The sequence below is a fragment of the Scyliorhinus canicula genome, chromosome 3 (assembly GCF_902713615.1).
Source record: "Scyliorhinus canicula chromosome 3, sScyCan1.1, whole genome shotgun sequence".
Taxonomy (NCBI): Eukaryota; Metazoa; Chordata; class Chondrichthyes; order Carcharhiniformes; family Scyliorhinidae; genus Scyliorhinus; species Scyliorhinus canicula.
The window spans coordinates 201,195,117-201,217,712 of record NC_052148.1 but is presented as its reverse complement, the minus strand read 5'-3'; the positions used below and the strand labels follow the sequence as shown (position 1 = coordinate 201,217,712).

At 42.8% G+C, this 22,596-nt stretch overlaps 1 protein-coding gene across 2 annotated transcripts in view; it reads left to right on the top strand.

Annotated features, from left to right (window-relative positions):
• The first annotated feature begins 5,389 nt into the window (after positions 1-5,389).
• fbxw7 (F-box and WD repeat domain containing 7) overlaps positions 5,390-22,596 on the top strand; it is a 157,381-nt gene continuing 140,174 nt past the window's right edge. For both annotated transcript variants that reach the window (XM_038791996.1, XM_038791995.1), the window contains exon 1: positions 5,390-5,694. In XM_038791996.1, the coding sequence (XP_038647924.1) occupies positions 5,590-5,694 (105 nt within the window). In that variant the 5' untranslated portion in view covers positions 5,390-5,589. The remainder of the gene's footprint in view (positions 5,695-22,596) is intronic.

The window sequence follows — 22,596 nt, the reverse complement described above, 5'->3', positions numbered from 1 at the left end:
GGGAACCAGTGCCCAGTCCATCCCCCTGAACATACAGCTCATGTGTGACCACCACATGTAGATCATGCACGTGTGCACACACTTCCCTGGGAGTGTGCACGACAATTACATCCTGTGGTGGTCAGACCTTCCCGGCCTCTTCGAGGACCAACCAAGGATGTCCAGCTGGCTCTTGGGGGATAAGGGGTACCCACTGAGGACCTGGCTATTGGCACCAGTACGGAGACCCAAGACAATGAGGCCCAAGTGGCCATACGGTCTGTCATTGAGCGGTGTACCAGACTGCTCAAAATCCGGTTCCGATGCTCTGACCGCTCCTGTGGTCCACCGTTCGGAGGGTCGCCCGAGTTGTGGTGGTCTGCTGTGTCCTCTACAACTTGGCACAGCAGGGCCTGGAGGACATGGGTAGCGGCGAGGATCCAGCAACCCCAGAGGGCCAGGGAGGCCATCATACTCGCCCACATCACTTGGGACGTGGCATGGTCAATCATCGCTACATTCCCCATGCCCCACCTCCCCATTTCACACCCTCCCAGGATATGTAACATCATTCCAGGGTGCTGGGACTGTGTCGCCACTGTTAGCAGGTCACTGTCGAGGCAGGGAGGTGATAACCCACTGTGCTCTGGCATTTTTTAAAAACTCAGTTCATTAATTATGTCATTAAAATGAAAAAAGTCATTCTATCACCACTGCTTTTCACTCCAGCGCAACCTCAGTGCTGCACTGAGGTGTTGACCTGGATCGAGATTATTGTTCTGGAGGGATTGTACCAATGCAAGTACCATTTATTTGAAGGAGAGGGGCACAAACATCTGACACAATACCTTGATAGGAAGCAGAGTTGGCTTTTTAAAGTATCTACTAACTTTAAATACTCATTAAATCCTTGAGCTTCAATAAATGGAGATTTAATATTTGTGGCACCACAAGCAGCTGAGTACCTACAGAACAACTGCCCAAATTGCTAACAGGTGGGCCAATCCATCACAGATCTGAAAGTCAAATTCCATTGACAGCCTGGACACACTCAATCCTTTTAACTGAAACATGGATTGGTTAAGCAGTTGAAGAATGCCAAATAAAAGCTGGCAACTTTAATTCCTTACGTAGTTCTTCCCGGCTATGTAATTTTAGTGGGTGTTGCAGGAGTCCTTCCTGTTCGTTCCCGTTTATTCCCTTATTTGCCCTTTCTTTTATTTTCACCGTTTTATTTTGATCCATGGATGTTTTTTTTATAAATTTAGAATACCCAATTATTTTTTTTTCCCTATTAAGGGGCAATTTAGCGTGGCCAATCCACCTGCGCTGCACATCTTTGGGTTGTGGGGGTGAAACCTACGCAGACACGGAGCAAATGTGCAAACTCCACAGAGACAATGACCCGGGGCCGGGATTCAAACCTGGGTCCTCAGCGCCGTAGTCCCAGTGCTATCCAGGGATGTTTAATGGAACTGTGACTTCTAAGGCAAAGCAGCCTGTACCTTTAATTAAAAACGGCAGGATCCAGAAGGCTGTGCTGACTTAGACTGGTGATTGCCGATTGGCCAGTGTCAGTAATGACCAGGTTTGATTTGGCTGGTGGCCAGTGACTGGACCAAAAAGCCTGTGCTTGCCCGGTAACATGTGGTGATTGGATCTGATCCCACTGGAATGTTTGAGTTTCAAGGGTTGTGTTTGTGATTTTACTTTTGATTCTGCAGCTTGGGTGGAGGGTTCCAATTATTTTGCTCCAAACAGATCTGACTAATTTTCTCCATAAGGCCACTGTGCTATTTCCAGTAAGTCGGAGTGTCATTCTCTCAAGACTGCAGATGCTTGAAGTCAAACCATGAGCTGGAAGCAGGGTTTGATGTGAGATAGTGTCTCAAGAAAGAAATAGGCCTGACTCTGCACCTCAAGCTGAAGGCCCAGTTTGAAAAGGCCTCAAGTGATTCTCCAGAAGCCTGCTGCCTGAAAGTACTGTACTGAATGAAGGACTCTGTAAAGACCATTACCAGCTGCAAACCAAGGACTTTGATCAACCAAGCGTGCTGTGAGGAAGGCCTGCCACAGAATACACCTTTAGAAGCAAAGGCTCTTATATTTTGACCATCACCCTTATTATTTTCACCCCTTCTTTCTCCCCCCCCCCCCTTGCCTTTGTGATTGTCTGTTTTGTGTGTGGGTAGAGAGTAAGATGGTTAAAGGGGTAGTAGGTTAGCTTGATGTTATTCATTTGCATTTGCTGCATATTTAATCTTTATTTATGTTATAAATAAACAGTAATTGTGTTTCAACATACAAACCTGGTGACTGCAATTACTGGGAAGCTAAGGGCCAAAGACTTCGAGAATCTTTTATAAGAATTATTGGTTAATTCACTTGTGTTTTGACTCCGGGCCAAGTGGGGCTGGAATTGACCGCACACCTGCCCAGGGTGTGGTAACAATGTATGAGGATAAAATTAGCCTCAGTGTCGGCCAAGATAACATTTAAAAAATTAAAGAGAGAATCTAACCATTGGCCCTTGATATTTAATGGCATTACCATCGCTGAATTTTTAAAAACTCTGTTCATGGGATTTGGGCATCGCTGACTACAGGCACAGTCATAGCTACACTTGTTCAGAGGGCATTTAAGAGTCATCCACATTTCTGTGGATCTGGAGTCGCATGTAGACCAGACCTGGAAAGGACAGCAGATTGCCATCCCTAAAGGACATCAGTGAACCAGATGGGTTTTTACGATAATTGTTCCATGGTTATCATTTAGATTTTTTTGATCTAGAGTTTTATTGAATTCCGAGTTCTACCATAGTACCATTTGAACCTGGCCCCGGGAGCATTACCCAGATGTCTGGAATACTGGCCCAATGTCAATAACACACTATGCCACCACCTTTCCCTACTATCAACATCATAGGGGTTACCGTTGATCACAAACTGAACTGGAGTAGCCATAAAAATGCTGGTTGCTACAAGAGCAGATCAGAGGCTCGGAATCGTGGGCCGAGTACTCACTTTCTGGCTCTCCAAAGATTGTCCACCATCTGCAAGGTACAAATCGGGAGTGTGTAGAATACTTTCCACTTGCCTGGATGGATACAGCTCCAACAACTCACTGGCACCATCCAGGACAAAGCAGCCTGCTTAAATGGCACCCTTCCACATACTTTCACTCCCTCCATCCACTGACTAATAGTGGCATCTGTGTGTACCATCTACAAGATGCGCTGCAGACACTCACCAATGCTCCTTTGGCAGCATTTTCCAAATCCACAATGGCTGCAATCTAAAAGGATAAGGGCAGCAGACACATGGGGACACCTGGAAGTTCCCAGCCAAGTCGCTCCCCATCCTGACTTAGAACCATATGGCCATTCCTTCACTGTCACTGGGTCAAAATTCTGGAGCTCCCTCCATCATAGCACTGTGGATCTACCTACACCACAGGAACTGCAGCGGTTCAAGAAGGCAGCTCACCATCGCCTTGTCAAGGGAAATTAGGGCCTCTCAATAAATGCTGGCCTAGCCAATGGCTCCCACATGCCATGAACGTACAAGAAAATATAAAAACAAGAAATGCTGGAAAAACTCAGGTCCAGCAGCACCTGCGGAGAGAGAAACAGTTAATATTCTGAGTCTGTATGACTCTTCGAAGTAAATTAATGTTATGTAGGCAATTGACACAAAGTGTCATGTACAGCAAAATAATTGTACCAGTTAACTAGTTGGAGAAGGAATGCTAACCACAGAATAAAAACAACTCTTTGAGGAGAAGCAAGGAATGCAGTTGTACCATTTTTGCCGACCTAAACAGTGGAGCATGAACCCTAGATTTATTGATTTAAAGGCAATACTGCTACAATATGAAGTAAGATAACATTTAATAATACCCTGCATTCAGGAGCAGGAATATCTGGCTGACTTTTTCCCACTCCAAATCGAGGAAAATTGAGTTCAGCTGGAGGATGCCTTTCGGTTGAAATTTTCTGAGATTGCGAAATTAAATGAGTCCTTTTGGCATGACATACCACAACCGAACCAGGAGCCCTAGGGGTGGGGGAGGTGTTCTGCATCCAATCTTCATTGCTACACCCCATTTAAGCAACAGAACTTAGTTCTGGGGGGCAAGGAAGAATGATTTATACCTTTCTTGCAATGTTAAAGTTTTAAATTACTCTAGTAACTCGTTCAGCTTTAAACTTGGGTCCCCTGTGAGATTCGTAGAAAAAAGTTTGAAAAATGCAATGTCATTACTGGGATGTAATGGGCCAGCATGGTAGCACAGTGGTTAGCACTGTGGCTTTACAGCACCAGGATCCCACCATTGATTCCCGACAGGGTCACTGTCTGTTCTCCCCGTGTCTGCATGGCTTTCCTCCGGGTGCTCCAGTTTCCTCCCACTAGTCCTGAAAGACGTGCTGTCCGGTAATTTGGACATTCTGAATTCTCTCTCTGTGTACCCGAACAGGCGCCGAATGTGGGGACTAGGGCTTTTCACAGTAACTTCATTGCAATGTAAACCTACTTGTGACGATACAGATTATTATTATTAAAGATTGTTATTATTATTAAAGATTGTTATTATGTTGCTAAATTAGTTAGGTTGTAGATGTCACGAGCATTTCGTGGTTATAACTGATGCTACCAAATCACTCTACAATGCACTTTAAAAGATCTAGCAAAGACTGGTTTGAGTTCACCTATAGATCAGATGAGGAAAGAGCAAAAGACTAGAACTAAACAGGTGGTTTTCTGGAGAGCTGCGAGTCATGAAAAGCTATACAGCTGTTTGCTGTGTTTTCAGTTGTATCTGTGATTATTCTAAACAGATTTCTGATTTTTGAAAATATATTCTTTCAAATTATTTACAATTAGTTCAGTAACGTGCGATGAAAAGAGCTGATAGGAGATGACTCTCGCTTTGTCCTTCAAAATATCTATTTGTCTTTGGTTTCTAATATATGCATGATGTTACATTATTGTCAGATATATACCCTTAATTATGTTTTGTGAACTTCATTTTCCCTGCATTTGACCCCTAAATTTCACTGACATTGAAAAAGCTAGACGCTATACAGTCTGTGCTACGGTGTTTGGTACCTGGGTGAGCCATGTGCAGGCTTTGGATTGGACAATCACATGTTGATATCACATATCAGTAGGAATTTAAAACCTAACCAGGGAGTATGCATTCCTTGGGTAATCAACCTAGCTTTCCAAAATACTGTATGCTAGAAGGGTGGCCCTTGTGGATGGCATGCTTAAAGCTATATCAGCTGCAGGATTGGCAATCATCCCCAGTGATGTCAGCTACAGAAGTAGTTTATAGTCATGCCGGCCTGTGTTTGGCTGTGCTGAGAATTTGAACTTCAAAGCTTATTGACTGGGGAGTGGGTTGAACTTTGTAGCTGTTGGGAGAAGATCTTGAGAAAGGCAGCAGGCCCTCGGATTCCCTTGCCCTTTTTACTTATTGCAGTGTTTAGATATAAAAAGCCACAATGGCTTACAAAATAGGACTTTATTGCACATCAAATAATTAATCCTTAAACATCAGCATAAAAATGTTACAATTTCAAGCTATGCTTCAGTTTTTGCTTACTTGATGAGCGAGAAAGAACCTTTATCGCACCATACGGTGCTCAGAATGTTTAACATGAACATCGCCATCAATATCATCACCCAGGGCCTTCCCTGCTGTCGCAGACGGGTGAGTCAAGTGTTGTTGCTGTAAAACTGTTTCTGTTGCTTAGTAGTAACCTGTACTTTGTTGCAGTGCAATTTATGTTGAGAAACATGAGTGTTGTATAACTACCCTACAAGTCTAGAGACTTGTGATAAACAGAAGCATGTTAGTTTAACAGCAGTGTCTGTTGAGGGTGGAGGGGAAGTAAAACCCATGTTTAGATTCTGTAATTTCTAGGTCTAAAGTAAGCTGAGATTTTTTTGTTTTGTGGATGGATACTCTGTACCATAGTACTTATTAATGTCTTATTCAAATCTAAAATCTACATTGTTGATACTGCTGATCATGAACAATATATTTGCAATTGTAATAGCGATCAACATTATAGAATTAACAACTTGAAGAAGTCACTATTTATATTCATGCTAATTCAAAAGATAAAATAAATATCTGCCCCAAGATTTGATCAAGGCCGTCTTTGGTAAAACTAGTAATGCTTATTTGCCCTTTCAACTAATGTTGTTGGCATGAACAATGTTTTATATTTGAAAATAGCAGTCATGTAATAAAACTTATACTTTCAGTAAATGCGCTGAATCTTTGTGTATGGGAGGCTTTAAAGAATACCTTTAATTTTTGTTTATTTGTGTCCTGTGCTATCTGTCACAAGATCTAATATATTTATAATGCTGTAAAGGACACTAATACATTTGTAACCTTTTCCCAATATGTCCATTTTATATGGTGAAAAATTATATTGTTCTACTGAATATGAATATTAGGTACAATATCTTCAGGGTTACTCTCATTTTTAGATGTTGCAGTTTAGAAAGCATTTTATCGATGTGTCAACTGGGGGGTTGGCCAAAATGAAAAACAAAAAAAACTTAGCCCAATGCTAATGGTTTGAAATCTTTTTCAGTTTGCTGTACTATAGTTACTAATATTGAAGAAGTATATTAAATATAATTAACATTTGTATCCCAGCAACATTTACATATTTGTCGCTGTCCTTTTCATTGAATGTATGTGCTGACAACTCGACTGGAACTTAAGAAGTTGTGTAATGGGAGCGAGGGAAGATTGTGGAGTATACAGTCATGTCTAACATGATGGCATTTATATTTCTAAAATCTGCTTTAACAGTGATGATTGCTTGTACTGCAATTGTGCTGCGAGCATTTATGAACAGTCGATCTAACCAGTTTAAACTTCTGTTGTAATGGGTGAAAAACATGCTCTCTTATTTAATGAAATTGATATAGAATAGGCATTGAACAATTTATTGCTTTTGGGTTCATAGAGTTTTTCATATATATAGTTCTTGGTAAACTTGAGCTGTTGCTACAATTTTAAAATGCACCACCAAAGCGTATCGACTACACAGCCACTCACTTTGCTGATATTCTCTTCTATTAATAACCTGCATTAGGAGATCATAAGTATCCCACGATACATTATAGCAGCTGACTGAAATAGCTGCGATTTTTGCATATCTTTGCAGAACAGTGGGATGATGCTAACATTGCAGTGAGTTTCATTGTTAGTTTATTTAAAATGGCAATATATGTTCACCCATCCACAATCCAAAATCTAAGACTAGATCTACACAAATAAGCTTTTAAAGTTGAGTTCTTAGACTTGGTACGTTAAGTTCACATTCAGAAACCTGTAAGAAATGGCAACATGGTTCGATGATTAATTAGGTTGATAACATTTACTCAGCAAAGAAATACATTTATTAAGTTGGTTCAGAAATTGATTGAGTTGATAATCGTTCCCGATTTGTACCAAAACCATTCTAGCAATGATTTTCCACTTAGTTGACTATATAATAATTCAAACTCATCACTTCCGTAAGAGTACAGGCAGCATCCTTTAAACCTAAATGTCCAGCTTGTTATTTTTGATGTTGTTTAAAATATAAAATGTTGTTCATTGATAGGAATTAGCACTACTGAACCACTTAATCTTAATTTGTGTCCCATTCTATCTAAGCTGGTGTTCTGAACTGTCCAAGGGACAAAAAATTACTCAACATGCCATGCCATACATAGTTATGTCTTGTGTGTGTTAAAATATAAATAGTTTTAATGCTTTCAAAAGGGTTTCAGATCAAAGCTGACATCTGCAAAACAGTGATGATGTGGAACTTAGGCCTCCCATCCCTCTCCAACCCCACATTTGAATTCTGGTTTATGGTTTGAGAAAAAGTTCATTGGCCGATTTAAATGTTACAAGGCTACATTTCCCGTACTGTTTAGCCTCCCTTGTACTCATAAATCTATTTTTATACAAGGTTACTTGTCTGTTAAGCTCTCTGAACCAGTTTTAAGAAGTTTTTGCAATGGCTGTTTCCATTCGCCAATGTAGTCAACTTTAATTTGGGCTGCCAGTAGCTAACTTACCATAACCAAATCCAATAGAAAATTGATTAAACTCTCCTGCAGCATCGTTGGAGAAATTTTTGGGGGTGTACAGAGAAACACTATCAAGTTTGATCGAGAGTGTTTAGTTCAACTCACAAAACTGGGAATTGACATTTAACATAAGCGGTTTAATTGCTTAGGCTTGGGTAACTGGGCCAAAGATGTCCAGCATTGTCTAGATAGGTTGCATCGCTGTGTGCCATAGATTTTTGTATATCAAGTGTAAAAAGATTAACCCACATTCGTATGAACATGCACAAATTTAAAACTGAGGAAGCTATCATTTCTTGTGATTTATGATTTACTCGCCGTTGAGATAACACTTCAATCAACCCAAAGTTGCAGGCCCACAATATTCAAACTGTTCAAACCTAAAAAAAAAGCCAAATGTAATAAATTTTTATCTACTTGTTCATGGGATGAGGGCATTGCTGGCTAGACCACCATTTATTGCCCTTGAGATTTTCATGGTGAGCTACCTTCTTGACCCTCTGCACTCCATGTACAGAAGCACCCACTGCTGTTTGGAGGAGAGTTCCAGTATTTTGATCTGGTGACACTGAAGGGATGGTGATATAGTTTTAAATCGGGATGGTGTGAAGGCTGGAGGGAAAATTGTAGATGATGCTGTTGCTATGCATCATCTTCCCTGTCCTGCTTGGTGGTAGAGGTCACAGGTTTGTAACGTGTTGCCAAAGGAGCCTTGGTGATTTGCTACAGTGCATCTTCTAGATGGTACACACTGACGCCATGTGTCGGTGGTGGAGGTTATGAACGTTGAAGATGGTGGATGGGATGCAATCAAGTGGCTGCTTTGCACTGGATGGTTTCGAACTTCTGAAGTATGTTGGATCTGCACTTCCAGGCAAGTAGAGAGCATTCCATCACACTCCTGATTCTGCCTTGTAGATGATGGGCAGACTTTGGGGAGTCATCCATGGGATTCCCAGCCTCTGACCTGCCATTGTAATCACAGTATTTATATGGTGAGTCTAGTCCAGTTCCTTGCCAGTGATAACCCCAAGGATGTTAGTGAGATTCAGCAATGGTAATGCCATTGAATGTCATGGGGAAATTATTAGATTCTCGCTTGTGGGAGATGAGCACTGCCTGGCACTTGGATGGCACAAATGTTGCCTTGCACTTATCAGTTCAAGCCTGAATGTTGTCCAGGTCTTGCCACACATAGATATGGACTGCGTCAGTATCGGAGAAGTCGCAGATGGTGAAGAACACTATACAGTCATCAATGAACATCCCCACTTCTGACCTAATGGAGAAAAGATCATTGATGAAGCAACGGATGATGATTGGGACTGGGAACACAACTCTGAGGAACTCCTGCATTTATGTCCTGGGACTGAAATGAATAACATCCAACAAATACAACCATCTTTTGTGCTAAATATCACTCAAACCAGTGAAGAGTTTCCCTCCTGATTCCCACTACTTCAGTTTTCCGAGGGATGTTTTATGTCTCACACAATCAAATGTTGCCTTGATGTCAAGGGCAGTCACTCGAACCTCTGCAGTTCAACTCTTCTGTCCATGTTTGGACCAAGGCAATAATGAGATCAGGAGCTGAGTAGCTCTGGCAGAATCCAAACTGAGCATCAGTAAGTATATTATTGCTGAGTTAATACCAGGTAGTATGCACTACCGACTGATCTCCCACATTCTACCCTCCATAAACATAAAAACATTGAAATGTAGAAGAGCAGAAGTAGGCCATTCGGCTCCTCGAGCTTGCTCCACCATTCATTGTGCTCATGGCTGATCATCCAACTCAGTAACCTGCTTTCTCCCCAAATCTTTTGATCCTTTTAGCCCGAAGAGTTATATCTAACTCCTTGAAAACATACAATGTTTTTGCCTCAACTGCTTTCTGTGGTAGAGAATTCCACAGGCGCACCACTCTGGGTGTAGAATATCTCCTCATCTCTGTCCGAAATGGTTTACCCCGAATCCTTCGACTGTGACCTTTGGTTCTAGGCTCTCCTACCCACGGGAACATCCTTACTGCATTTACCCTGTCTAATTTCAAATTTAATAGGTTTCTATGTGATAGAACATAGAACATAGAACAGTACAGCACAGAACAGGCCCTTCGGCCCTCAATGTTGTGCCGAGCCATGATCATTCTTTAATCATGATCCCTCCTCATTCTTTAAAACTCCAGCGAATATAATCCTAACCGACTCAATCTCTCCTCATACGTCAGTCCTGCCATCCCAGGAATCAACCTGGTAAACCCTCGCTGCATTCCTTCCATAGCACAAACATCCTTCCTCAGATAAGGAGACCAAAACTGCGCACACTATTCCAAGTGTGCTCTCACCAAGGCCATATATAATTGCAGCAAGATATCCCTGTTCCTGTGTTCTAGTCTACATGCTGTGAAGACCAATATACCATTTGCCTTCTTCACCTCTGCTGCAGCTGCATGCTTACTTTTAGTGACTGGTGTGCAAGGGCACCCAGGTTGTATTGCACATTCCCCTCTCTCGATCTATAGCCATCCAGATATTAATCTGCCTTTTGAAACTTCAGGTCATTCATCCTCTGACATGTGTTAATTTTCACCAATTCCCCTTTGCCTATCACTATGTTTGCTGATCTACATTGACTTCTGATCAAGCAACATCTTGATTTTAAAATTCTTCATTGTTTTCAAATCCTACCCTGGCCTCATCCCTCCCTATGTGTGAATCATAGAAAGAACCATAGAATACATACAGTGCAGAAGGAGGCCATTTGGCCCATCAAGTCTGCACCGACCCTCTGAAAGAGCACGCTACCAGGCCGACTCCCCCACCCCATCTTCGTAACCTCACCTAACCTTTCGACACTGAGGGGCAATTTAGTCTGGCCAATCTACCTAACCTGCACATCTTTGGACTATGGGAGGCAACTGGAGCACCCGGAGGAAACCCACGCAGACACTGGGAGAATGTGCAGACAGTCATCCAAGGTCAGAATCGAACCTAGGTACCTGGTGCAGTGAGGCAGCAGTGCTAGCCATCATGCCGCCCTATCTCCAACCCCACAACCATGTGAGATATGTGTTTATCTAATTCTGGCCTCTTGAGTATCCCCAATTTTAATTGCTCCACCATTAGTGGGCATGCATTCTGTTGCTTCTGCCTTAGGTTCTGGAATACTCTCGTTTCACTACTTTGCATCTCTATCTTGCTTTCCTCCTTCAAGATATTCTTTACCTACCTATTTGACCAACCTTTTGGTCATCTGACCTATTTCACCTTAAGTGGCTCAGTGTCATACTTTGTTTTATCATCTCCTGTGAAGAGCTGTGGGTGTATAATTATATTTGACATTATATACATAAATTTGAATTCTGTTCTTGGTCAATCAGTTATCAGAGTTTCCAAGCCAAACTGCTTAGACATCCAGATATCTTTGTTTGATATGGAGTGCACATTTCCCATGTAGGAATCACCTATCCAGACTCGGAACTTGGCACACAGTGGGGAGAACCAAGGTTTGAATGTGGTGAATTCAAGATTGAGCCTGCAGGCCTTGGAGGTTCAACCAAAATGTAGAGCTTTATATAGAAGATGCTGACACTACAGGTTGCCGAGGCAAATGGCTGACTTCACCCAATTGTTCGCTAAAGTGCCCCTGTTCAGCTGCAAGGCTGCGTGTGAGGAAAACGCTACAATTACACAAACTTAGTGACCCCAGTTTTGCCTGGGGATAGTGATGGAATTTAACTAGGTATAAAGACAGCTCTTTAGCTTACAAGCATAGAGCACTGACTTGAATTCTGTAGTCTATCGAAGACCTACTATCAGAACAATGGTTTAAGGGTATCTTGATGGCTGGGCATGTCCAAAGCGGCCATTGACCCTGTTGTTTACGCTTCCTGAGGACAGAGAGTGGCGCCGAAATGTCTGGGATTGTATCGGTCGCTCGAGTATCAGTCCTTTGTCTGACTGAGATGGGCCATCAAAATGCTAATCAGTTGGGAGTTTCAATATCATCTGGATTCTTCTCTCACAAATATACATTCAGGCTCTGAGCCTGCCTGAACCTTGCATTGTCCATTTTTCCCGTTATGCTTTGCAACCATCCATGTTCCTTATTGTAAGTGACCATCCCAGATGGCTACAAAGGTATAATGGGGAAAATGAAAGGAGTCATGTGCACTGCTCCAAATTCTGCCTGACAGCAAGTCTGGTTGCTGTAGGAATAAGCGGTCCCAGGCTGATTTTCAGGGGAGAGGGTGTAAGATGTTCATACCTGTAAACGATGGAAAGAACAGCTATGCTGACTGTAGGTAGACTTTCATTTTCAAGTTTTGGGTTTAAAAAAAAAATCTAGAGTGAGACAGATGCCTCACAGATCGAGACAAAACATTGCAACCAATGTGCTCAGTAAAGTGGAAAGTGGGTCCTTTTGTGTGGACAAACAGGTAGAATGTGAGAGGGAACACGGTCTCTAGTTAATGAGATGCATCGCATGGCAATCTGGGGAATCCAAATGATCTATCCTGGCATGGCCCAGGGGGAAAGAATAACCAAAATAGGCCTAATGCAAATCTGCTAGAACTTGACTGAAACCTGAGGAAAACATCTTTTGGTAGTCACTAGATGATACAAGTCTGCAAAACGTGGACATGCAAACCTATTGGAAGCTGAGTGTGATGTTGGACTTGTCCTTCAACGGAGAACAGGGTATAAAGTATCTCTGTGGCATGGGAATTTTGGTAGTGCTACAAATTGAAGGAGGTATGTAGTTTAGTGTATTGGTTGCTCACTAAATGGTGTTTAGTTACTTTTAGTTCATTAGTTACAGTAAAAGTTAAAGTTTAATCTTGTCATGTGACCCTTTCAGTCAGTCACTGAGAATTAAAATATTTATTTTGGTTTCTATTTGGGTTGTAACAGATGTTTTTTTGAAAATAATCTAATGTTCAGCTTTCATGTGTTGAAGGAGTTGTTGCACAATTACCAAAAGCATAAGTAGCTTTCCCAGTGCAAGGGCACATTATATGAAATCAAATAAAATAACTAGAAACTTAAACACAAAATCCGGGCTGACACTCCCTGCAGTACTAAGAAACTACTACACTGTCAGAACTGGTGTCTTTCAGGTGAGACATCAAATTGAACACCCTCTGCCCTTTCAGCTGGACATTAAAGACTCTGGTGTTATTTTGAAGAGTAAGAAGGTTCTCCACTGTGTCCAGGCCAATATTTATCCTTCGAACAACACCTAAAGAACAGATTATCTAATTGTTTCATTGCTAGTTTGGTATTTGACAAACAATGCAATCATGAAGGCTAGTTTAGCACATTGGGCTAAATCTCTGGCTTTGAAAGCAGACCAAGAGCACGGTTCAATTCCCGTACCAGCCTCCCCGAACAGGCACCGGAATGTGGCGACTAGGGGCTTTTCACAGTAACTTCATCGAAGCCTACTTGTGACAATAAGTGATTTTCATTTTATTTTCATTTTCAAGAGTTTGGTTATTGGTTTTCCAGGCTTCAACAGATTTTGGAGCAGATAGCAAAACCAAGTTTGATTTAATCACAAGATACAAAACCTTACATAGAATTTGTTTGCGTTCTAGAGGCTGCTTCATGACACCAGTTTACAGTGAGCCATGAACTGTTTACAGACTATATTATGTCATGTGCCAAAGACCAGTGCAAATTTGTAAAAAATTAGAGCTCATGCTGTATAATGTGTATCACACAGTAAGTCCAGATGTTTATGTAATAGTAGTTTCAGGAATAATTTGTACAATGGAAAATTCATGTTCCAAAGCTGAGGGGATCCCACAAACCTGACTTTAAAACATAATGATTTTGCTAAGAACCCTGTTGTGTACTGTGTACGCATTGACGATACTGATAAACTACTACAGGTTGTGTATAGTAGTTCACAACGGTGCATCAAAATAAATTGATTTATTCAAATGATTTTAAACAGTATGTGCTGCAGTGTCAGCATTTCATTTATTAGACTGGTTTAAAATGTATTACAGCACAGCAGTAAAACTGGTGTAAACATTTGCAAGGTAGTGTACAACATATACGGTACAGGATTGAGCATTGATGGCATGATTTCTGGAATTACAGTACAGTAGGTAAGGCAAAGCTTGAATCAAAAAATCGACTATCTGTCTTTTGGCAGTTTTCTTCTAGTCATTTATTCTTTGAGGAGTCTGTGGTGTGCTGAGGCACTTAGCACTTTGGCATCATTTAATGTTGGAGAAAATCTAAACTGTGTACACTATTGCCAGTGCATTGCTTGAGTGCTTGTCTGGTTTGTCCATACTTTTGGCCCCTTTTTCATCACAGATATTGTATTTATAAGTTTGGCACAAGCCTTCATATGTTCATGGAAGTTAATGTCTGGAATTGGATGCTCATGTCTAGTTGGCATCCTTATCAGACTCTGTTACATTCTCAACTACAACAGGAGGCTTTTGCTCAGTTACTGCACTTGTGAAACCGTAGTAGCAGCAACAGTTTCTGATCTCACGGCATGCATGGTGATTAGCTAGGATTGACTGCAAGATATTGATGTTTATTACCTCTTTCTCTCCTTTCAAATGTTTGCACTTGTCAGTCTTGGCCATGATCTTGGCTCATATTGGGGAAAATAGGCAAATTTGATTGCTTTATGATACCAAATGTGTTTTTTTCAGGTGAGCAAGGTAATGTTCCTCTTGCCTTAAATCCATTTCAAGTTTCCTTTCAAAACCTGCCTTTTGGGGCTTTTTGAATTTTTTTGCATGCGTTTCAAACACTATTATTGTCATTCTGTATTGGGGAACATTTGTCATTCGTGCTGTTACATACCTGAAACATGGTGTGTAATTCATTTTTCTTGCCCGAGCCATTTTAAAGTCAACTTTCTTATATTATGAGGGATCTTTTTCAAAAAAAATTTACCAATGCAGATCTTGGGATGTTGCTAAGTTTACTATCTCTGGCATGGTGAAGTTGACTTTACCACTGATAGTCTGAAAGTCTTTTCTGTGGTGAAGCAAAGCAGGGCTGACTCTGAAATCATCCCCAGCAGATTCTAGGCTAGTGAGTAAACTGCTGTGACATTTCCACAAGCAGAACATGTTGGAAATACTCGAGAAAGTCAGGCAACACCTGTGGAGAAAGAAACAAAGTCAACATTTCAGATCAATGGATTGGATTGGATTGGATTTGTTTATTTTCACGTGTACCGAGGTACAGTGGAAAGTATTTTTCTGTGAGCAGCTCAACAGATCATTAAGTACATGAAATGAAAATCGCTTATTGTCACAAGTAGGCTTTAAATGAAGTTACTGTGAAAAGCCCCTAGTCGCCACATTCTGGCGCCTGTTCGGGGAGTCTGGTACGGGAATTGAACCGTGCCGCTGGCCTGTCTTGGTCTGCTTTCAAAGTCAGCGATTTAGCCCTGTGCTAAACCAGCCCCTGCTGACTGCAGGACAGTCTTCCCAGACTGGAAGAAAAGGGAGTAAAAAGTGGATCTGTTGGGGAGAGCTCACAGAGAGTCACCTCGTTCCGGTGCCATCTCTCATCAGAACTTGAATACCAGCATCCACAGTATTTTGTTTCTGTATTTCATTCAGGCATGGAAATTATTTCAAATTAATTTATTGTACATCAACCTTGTAACTGTGGAATGTTGTCTCCAACTATGTTGGCACACTATTCGGTTGCACACTAATCATTGGCCAACCATGGGACTCTCTTTTATGGCTGAATGCCACATAATGAACATCCTCAACAATAACTGACTGTTGAAATCTCCAGATGCTTTTGCTTTGCCTCTTCAGTTTATTTGTAATTGATACCAATCAATCCAGTTGAAACGGTAGTTAACAAGAACTGTGGTTTTAATCAGCTAGAATGTGCCCACCAGTAGCTTCTCCCGCACTGAGAGGCTGTCCCGGATCGATGGGTTATATACCTTCTCAGAGGGGCGGAGCCAACACCATCAACATAACAACAGTAACAGTGAGTAAATACGATAATATATACAACAGCCGTGAGTAAATACGATAATATATACAACAGCCATACGTGGCTCACCACATTCACCCCCTGTTTAAAAAAAAAAAAATCCGGCGGGGGTGAAGTGGACTCGCAGGTTCAGTCTCACAGAAGGGTGTATTGCCCGCTGTGAACGTCGTAGTGTAGGGGCTGGCGTTGAGACCTTCGACTCAAGGTTGTGCGGAAAACACATTTCTCCTTGTTATATGTCAAATTAAGGAGTCGGGCGGTGCGGAGGAATTTTTGACGGTTGGCGTCGTGGTCCTGCAGGTCATGGCTGCAGATGGTAACATGATCCAAGTATAGGAACGTGGCCCGCAGCCCGTACTGGTCGACCATTTGGTCCATCATTCGTTGGAAGACCGAAACCCCTTTGATGACGCCGAAGGGGACCCTGAGGAAATGGAAGAGACGGCCATCTGCCTCAAAGGCGGTGTATTGGCGGTCCTCCCGCCGGATAAGGAGCAAGTGGTATGCGGACGTCAAGTCCACCGTAGAGAAGACTCGATACTGGGCAATCTGATTGACCATATCAGATATGCGAGGGAGGGGGTACGCATCAAGCAGCGTGTACCGGTTGATCGTCTGACTGTAGTTGAATACCATCCGGTTCTTCTCCCCGGTCCTGATGACTTCCACTTGTGCTCTCCAGGGGCTATTACTGGCCCCAATGATCCCTTCCTCAGGAGTCGCTGGACCTGATGAAGGCCTTGTCATGAGCACTGTACCGTCTGCTCCGGATGGCGACGGGCTTGCAGTCTGGGGTGAAGTACACGAAGAGCGACGGAGGGGCGACCTTCAGGGTCGTGAGGCTACAGACGGTGAGAGGGGGCAGGGGTCCCCCGAACTTCAGGGTTAGACTACGGAGGTTGCATTGAAAGTCTAAACCCTGTAGGAGAGGGGCGCAGAGATGGGGGAGGGTGTAGAGTTTGAAATTGCCGTATTCGACACCCTGTATTGCCAGGTTGGCGATGCAGTACCCCCGGATCTGCACGGAGTGTGATCCGGAAGCTAGGGATATGACTTGTGAGACGTGGAGGACCCGGAGGGAACAGCGCCTTACCATGTCCAGGTGGACGAAGCTATCCGTACTCCCGGAGTCGAAGAGGCAGGACATCTCCTGACCGTTGAGGCTGAGAGCCATCATCGAGCTTTCAAGGTGGCAAGGGCGGGACTGGTCAAGTTGAATGGAGCTGAGTTGATGGCGAAGAGTGTTGTTCTGGTTGCAAAATGGCGGCGTCGACAAAGTTGGACAAAATGGCTGCACCCATGGATTGCACATGGCGTTCGACGTCGATGACGTCAGACAAGATAGCTGCCCCCATGGATTGCACATGGCAAGTGACGCGTCAGCAGAGGGCACTCCAGGCAGGCACGATGCCACGCTGCGGGGTCTGAGATTCTCAGACTGGGCTTGACAGGGTTTTGGTTTTTTGATTTTGATTTTTAGGCTTAGCTAGGCATACTTTAGCGTAGTGCCCCTTCTTGCCACACTCGTTACACGTGGAGTTGTGAGCCGGGCAACGCTGCCTGGGGTGCTGGCCCTGACCTCAAAAGTAACAGCATGGTCCTCCGGAGCTGGACGGCTGCCGCGCAGCGCAGGAATGAGGCACGCCAGGGTTGGGTGATGGCTGCGCCTCTGACGTCCCCGAGGATGCCGCGTGGTCGGACGGGAGGCATCCAGGCTCTGGAAGGCCACTTCCAGCGAGGTAGCCAGCTTCACAGTCTCCTCGAGGTCGAAGGCCCCCTTTTCTAGAAGCCGCTGCTGGATGTAGCTGGACCGGACACCTGCCACATAGGTGTCCCGGACCATCAGCTCCGCGTGCTCGACTGCTGTGACAGTCATGCAGCTACAACTGCGGACGAGTACTCTCAATTCACGTAGGTATTCAGCCAGTGACTCACCCTGGCGCTGACGCCGCGTGGTCAGGAGGTATCGAGCGAGTACCTCGTTCACTGGCCTCACGAATTGTCGTTTGAGCAGCTCCACTGCCTCTGTGTATGAGGCCGCATCTCTGATGAGCTGGAAAATCCTGTGGCTCACTCGGGCATTGAGGAGACGCTGTTTAATTTCCTGGGAGACCTCAGCGGCGAAGGAGCTGGGGTAGGCCTCAAAGCAATTGAGCAATGCTGAAATATTGCCGTAGCCTCCGGCGCCTGCGGGTCAAGATCGAGGCGTTCTGGTTTTAAAACAGCTTCCATGTTTAAAAAAATTCTAGCTGATTAAATTGATACCAATCAATCCAGTCGAAACGGTAGTTAACAAGAACTGTGGTTTTAATCAACTAGAGTGTGCCCACTAGTAGCTTCTCCCGCACTGAGAGGCTGTCCCGGATCGATGGGTTATATACCTTCTCAGAGGGGTGGAGCCAACAACAACATCAACACAACAACAGTAACAGTGAGTAAATACAATAATATATACAACAGCCATACATAGCTCACCACAGTGATTAAGAAAACTGTGAGTGAAATGGGTATTGATGTGTTGGGTAAGCTGGCTCCTTGAGGACTGTGTTTACTGCAGCAGGGAGAGAGACAGGCTTCCAACACTTGAAGAAATGCAACTCGATTTTATTGAACTCTTAACTATCATACATACTTTAACTGTGGGTAGACACTATGCTGACTTGACTGGAGACCTGAAGCTAACCTGACCAGACTATCTTACTACCACATGGTGTAAGTTCTAGTTGCTGCTCACGGGCTCTGACTGTTGCAGAACTGCACGAGCATATGGAGATGGGTTAAGAAGGACTGAAAAGGTTCATCCTTACCCTGAAGATTCTACTGGAACACATAGCGTTCAAAGCTCTCGTTGACTTCGATGTCACAGTGGCTGTCGAACTTCAGCAGGACTGTTTTAAACTTTTTCTTGTCCTCGCCTTCAGCAAAGGTGAGGGAGTTAAAGATGTGGATAGCTCGGCTGTAGAGAGAAAGACTGTCTCAGAGGTTGGATCCCGAGAGAGCGGGAAAACTGGTGCCCTCTGGCTTTATAGTGGTCGTGTCCTGTCTGGTGATTGGCTGCTGTGTTTTGGGTGTTCATTGGTCATCCTGTGTGTCAATCACTGCCTGTCTGTGTGTGCACCATCATATACCTGTGTGTACATTATGACAGGTATGACCTGTCCTGTAGGCTTTGCTGCACATTAGCCATTGATCAGGTTTAATTGTGCTTTAAAAGAAGAAAATCAGTGTGTAACATTCCAATAAAATGTGAGGTTTTCTTCATACTATGCACAAGTAGGTTGATGATTAGAACCCCCCCAAAAGCGTCTACATTTCAACATATGACTTGATGGCAAGTGAGTATTTTTTTTCCTGTCTTGCTCCTAATTGTCACTCCCACCCTCTCTACTATTCCTTCCCCATTCACCTCTTTCACTTTTTCCCACCACCACACTTCCTTGTTGTTCACCTGTTGACCCCATGCTCCCTCTCCTCCTCTTCTTGCCTCTTCCACTGCATTGGCCCATTTATCACTGAAACCCTGTATCTCTATTTGGCCTGAACATTGCGTCTGTTTCTGACTCACCACGTACTACACCAAAGGTTTTTGTGAATCACCAGTCAGTGTGGCATGACCTCAGAACATTTATTGTAAATATATTTGTTCCATTTATAAATTATTGACACTGAATTCTACCTTGGGAAACTTTGATCCTGCTTAAACTACTAATGAACATTCTGCTTTAGTCTGTGTGTGGTCTGTTAGATGTTATTTCACACAGGTTGCTGGAATGAAACTGACATTTCCTGTGGCTTAGATGAATGCTTCAAATGCAAGGAATTGTTAACAGTCTAATAATGGTCACAAGATGTACGTAACCCAGGCATCGGTTCACCAATCACAAGCAAGCACATAGATAGAACATTGCTTCATTTGTTGTTAAGTGAGACAAGGAAGAGTAGGTTTGACATTGTGAAGATGACCGAAGAGGTACTTAGTTAGTTGCAAAATAGAGGAGTGTTGATGTAAAGCTTCGATTTTAATTAAAATTTTATAAGCTATAATGTGCTATTTTTGCCTTGGCACTATTGCTAGGCAGAGAAAAAGTTATTAACTTCTTTGTGGAGGCATGAACTGGACGTTCTGTACTTTTGAGTTTGAAATGCAACCAATGAGTCAAAAATAGTTTGCAGTTTCTCCAAGAATAGTACAAACAATATTAATCTTTTTTTATAGTTTCACTTTGTGCGAGAAATATCGTATGAATTAATTTTCTGTTTATTTCCCTTAATTTTTTATGGAGTTGAGGAGGGCAGGGGTTGCAAGACAGCTACTGTGAGCTGCACACAACTGCATTGACTATTTCTTATGCCATATATAAGGGCAGTAACATGCTTGCCTCTTTCATTGAGCTTCGCTCGTGTTTCGAATAGGGCTTTTAGTTTTCACTTGACCACGTTTTTGTCACTGCTTCTCCAGTAAAAATAGCCTTTTCTAAATGATGTTTGTTTTTGTTTGGATTTATTTCCCTGGTGTCGTAGAATTTGTGCATGCCCCTTGCTATATCTCTTTCCCTCTCAAACTCTCCAATGCTTTTCTGGAAATTGCTAACAAGATCTGGAATGTAAGGTTTTTCTATGACTATCTTAACTACCTTAAGTCCAGTGCCTCTGTTGAAAATGTCTGCACCTGTAGGGTCCATTATCGTATACTGAAATGGTCTTCATTCTTTCATCAGTAGTTTTCACATGCTGCATCTATTAACACAGTCACTCCTGTGAGCTTATTGAGTCTGCATAAACCTGTAATTTATTTTGTTAAAACGATTACCTGTACTAAGCATCAAACATAAGCTGCTTAAAATGGGCAAACCCCCTGATTCCTGCTCCAGCTTTAAAATTGCACCATTTAGTTTTTATTTCCCTCCTCATTCTTCATACCACTTCACACTTGAGCTAAATGTGCGCCCAATTCACTAGTCTTGGTGTCATCCTGAAGTCTGCTGCTATTCTTGCTGTTTACTACATTTCCAAGATTTGTATAATCTGCAAACTTTGAAAATATGTCTCAGGTATCCAAGTCCAGGTCATTAACATGTATGAAAAGAGCAGTGATCCTAGCGTGGGATGCCAGTGTATATTTCTGTTAGAAAAGCAACTGCTTGCCACTACTCTCTGCCTCTTGTCCCACAGCTGATGCCATTTGCGCTATCTGTTTAATTCCACAGTCTTTACTTTTTGGTTATCTCTTTGAAAGCCCAAATTCAGATCAAACACACACAACCTTATGCATTACTTCATCAACAAACTCGATCACGTTTATAAAACACAAGGAGACTGAAGAAAATTGGGACGGGCTGAAGAATCTAAACCGCATAAATTATTGTCTTGTAATAACAACCTTTTGAGGCCATTTGTGTATGTATGTATATAAACCAAACAGGATTGAACTAGGTTTAGCGTGGTTACTAAACTCTGGGCTGCGCACTGATTTTGACCAGCATATATTTCACAGTCTGGTGATGAGATGGGATTGTGAGATTCCTGGCTGCCAGTTAAATTGGGTTGATTGAGACCCATACCATCTGAAGCACTTGGCTGCCTGGTGGAAATTCACAGGGCAGTTTGGTCCAAATAGTACTGGATGGAGTTCTGGTAATCATGAAGGCCATCGAAGGTGCATCAGTGGGTGTGATTCTGAATCATTGTATCGTGAAAAGTTGAACAATATCAGTTGGAGAAATCGGCAGTAGAGTTACGCCGTTATGGAGGAGAGATGATTCCCATAATTGGAAGTATAATAGTTCTAGTCACCTACAACGAGCAATGCCCATCGTGGTCAATGGTGAAAAACCATCCTTGTTGGGAAGGAACTGGTTAGCAGCATAATAGACAATAAGACGTAAGAGCAGAAGAAGTAGGCCACATGACTGCTCTCTCATTTAGTGATGTAGCTGATCTGATTCAGTCCTCAACTCCACTTTCCCATCTTATTCCCATAACCCTCGATTCTCTTACTAATTAAATTCTGTCTATTTCTGCCTTGAACATACTTAATCCAGCCTCGACAGCTGTCTGTAGTAAAGAATTCCATAGATTCATTACCCTCTTGAGAGAAGTAATCCCCCCCCCCTTATCTGTCTTTAATAGACCCCTTACTCTGAGATTATGCCCTCTCGTCCTAGATTCTCCTACAAGAGGAAACATTAAAGTTGGATCTGAGAAATGACCATCTGCGTTTGACTTAAATGATGAGTGTAAGTCATATTTGAATATCAATGCACATTTGGATCGACTTCAGTTTCATAAGCTGACATTTGGTGTTTCTTAGCCCTTGTGTGCTATTTGAACATAGAACATAGAACAGTACAGCACAGAACAGGCCCTTCGGCCCTCGATGTTGTGCCGTGCAATGATCACCCTACTCAAACCCACTCAAAACTGATTTGGATGGCATACTTCAGCTCCAAAAGGCATACCCATAATGATGGGCTGAATAAGGTGCACCGTTTGGAAAAACAAGT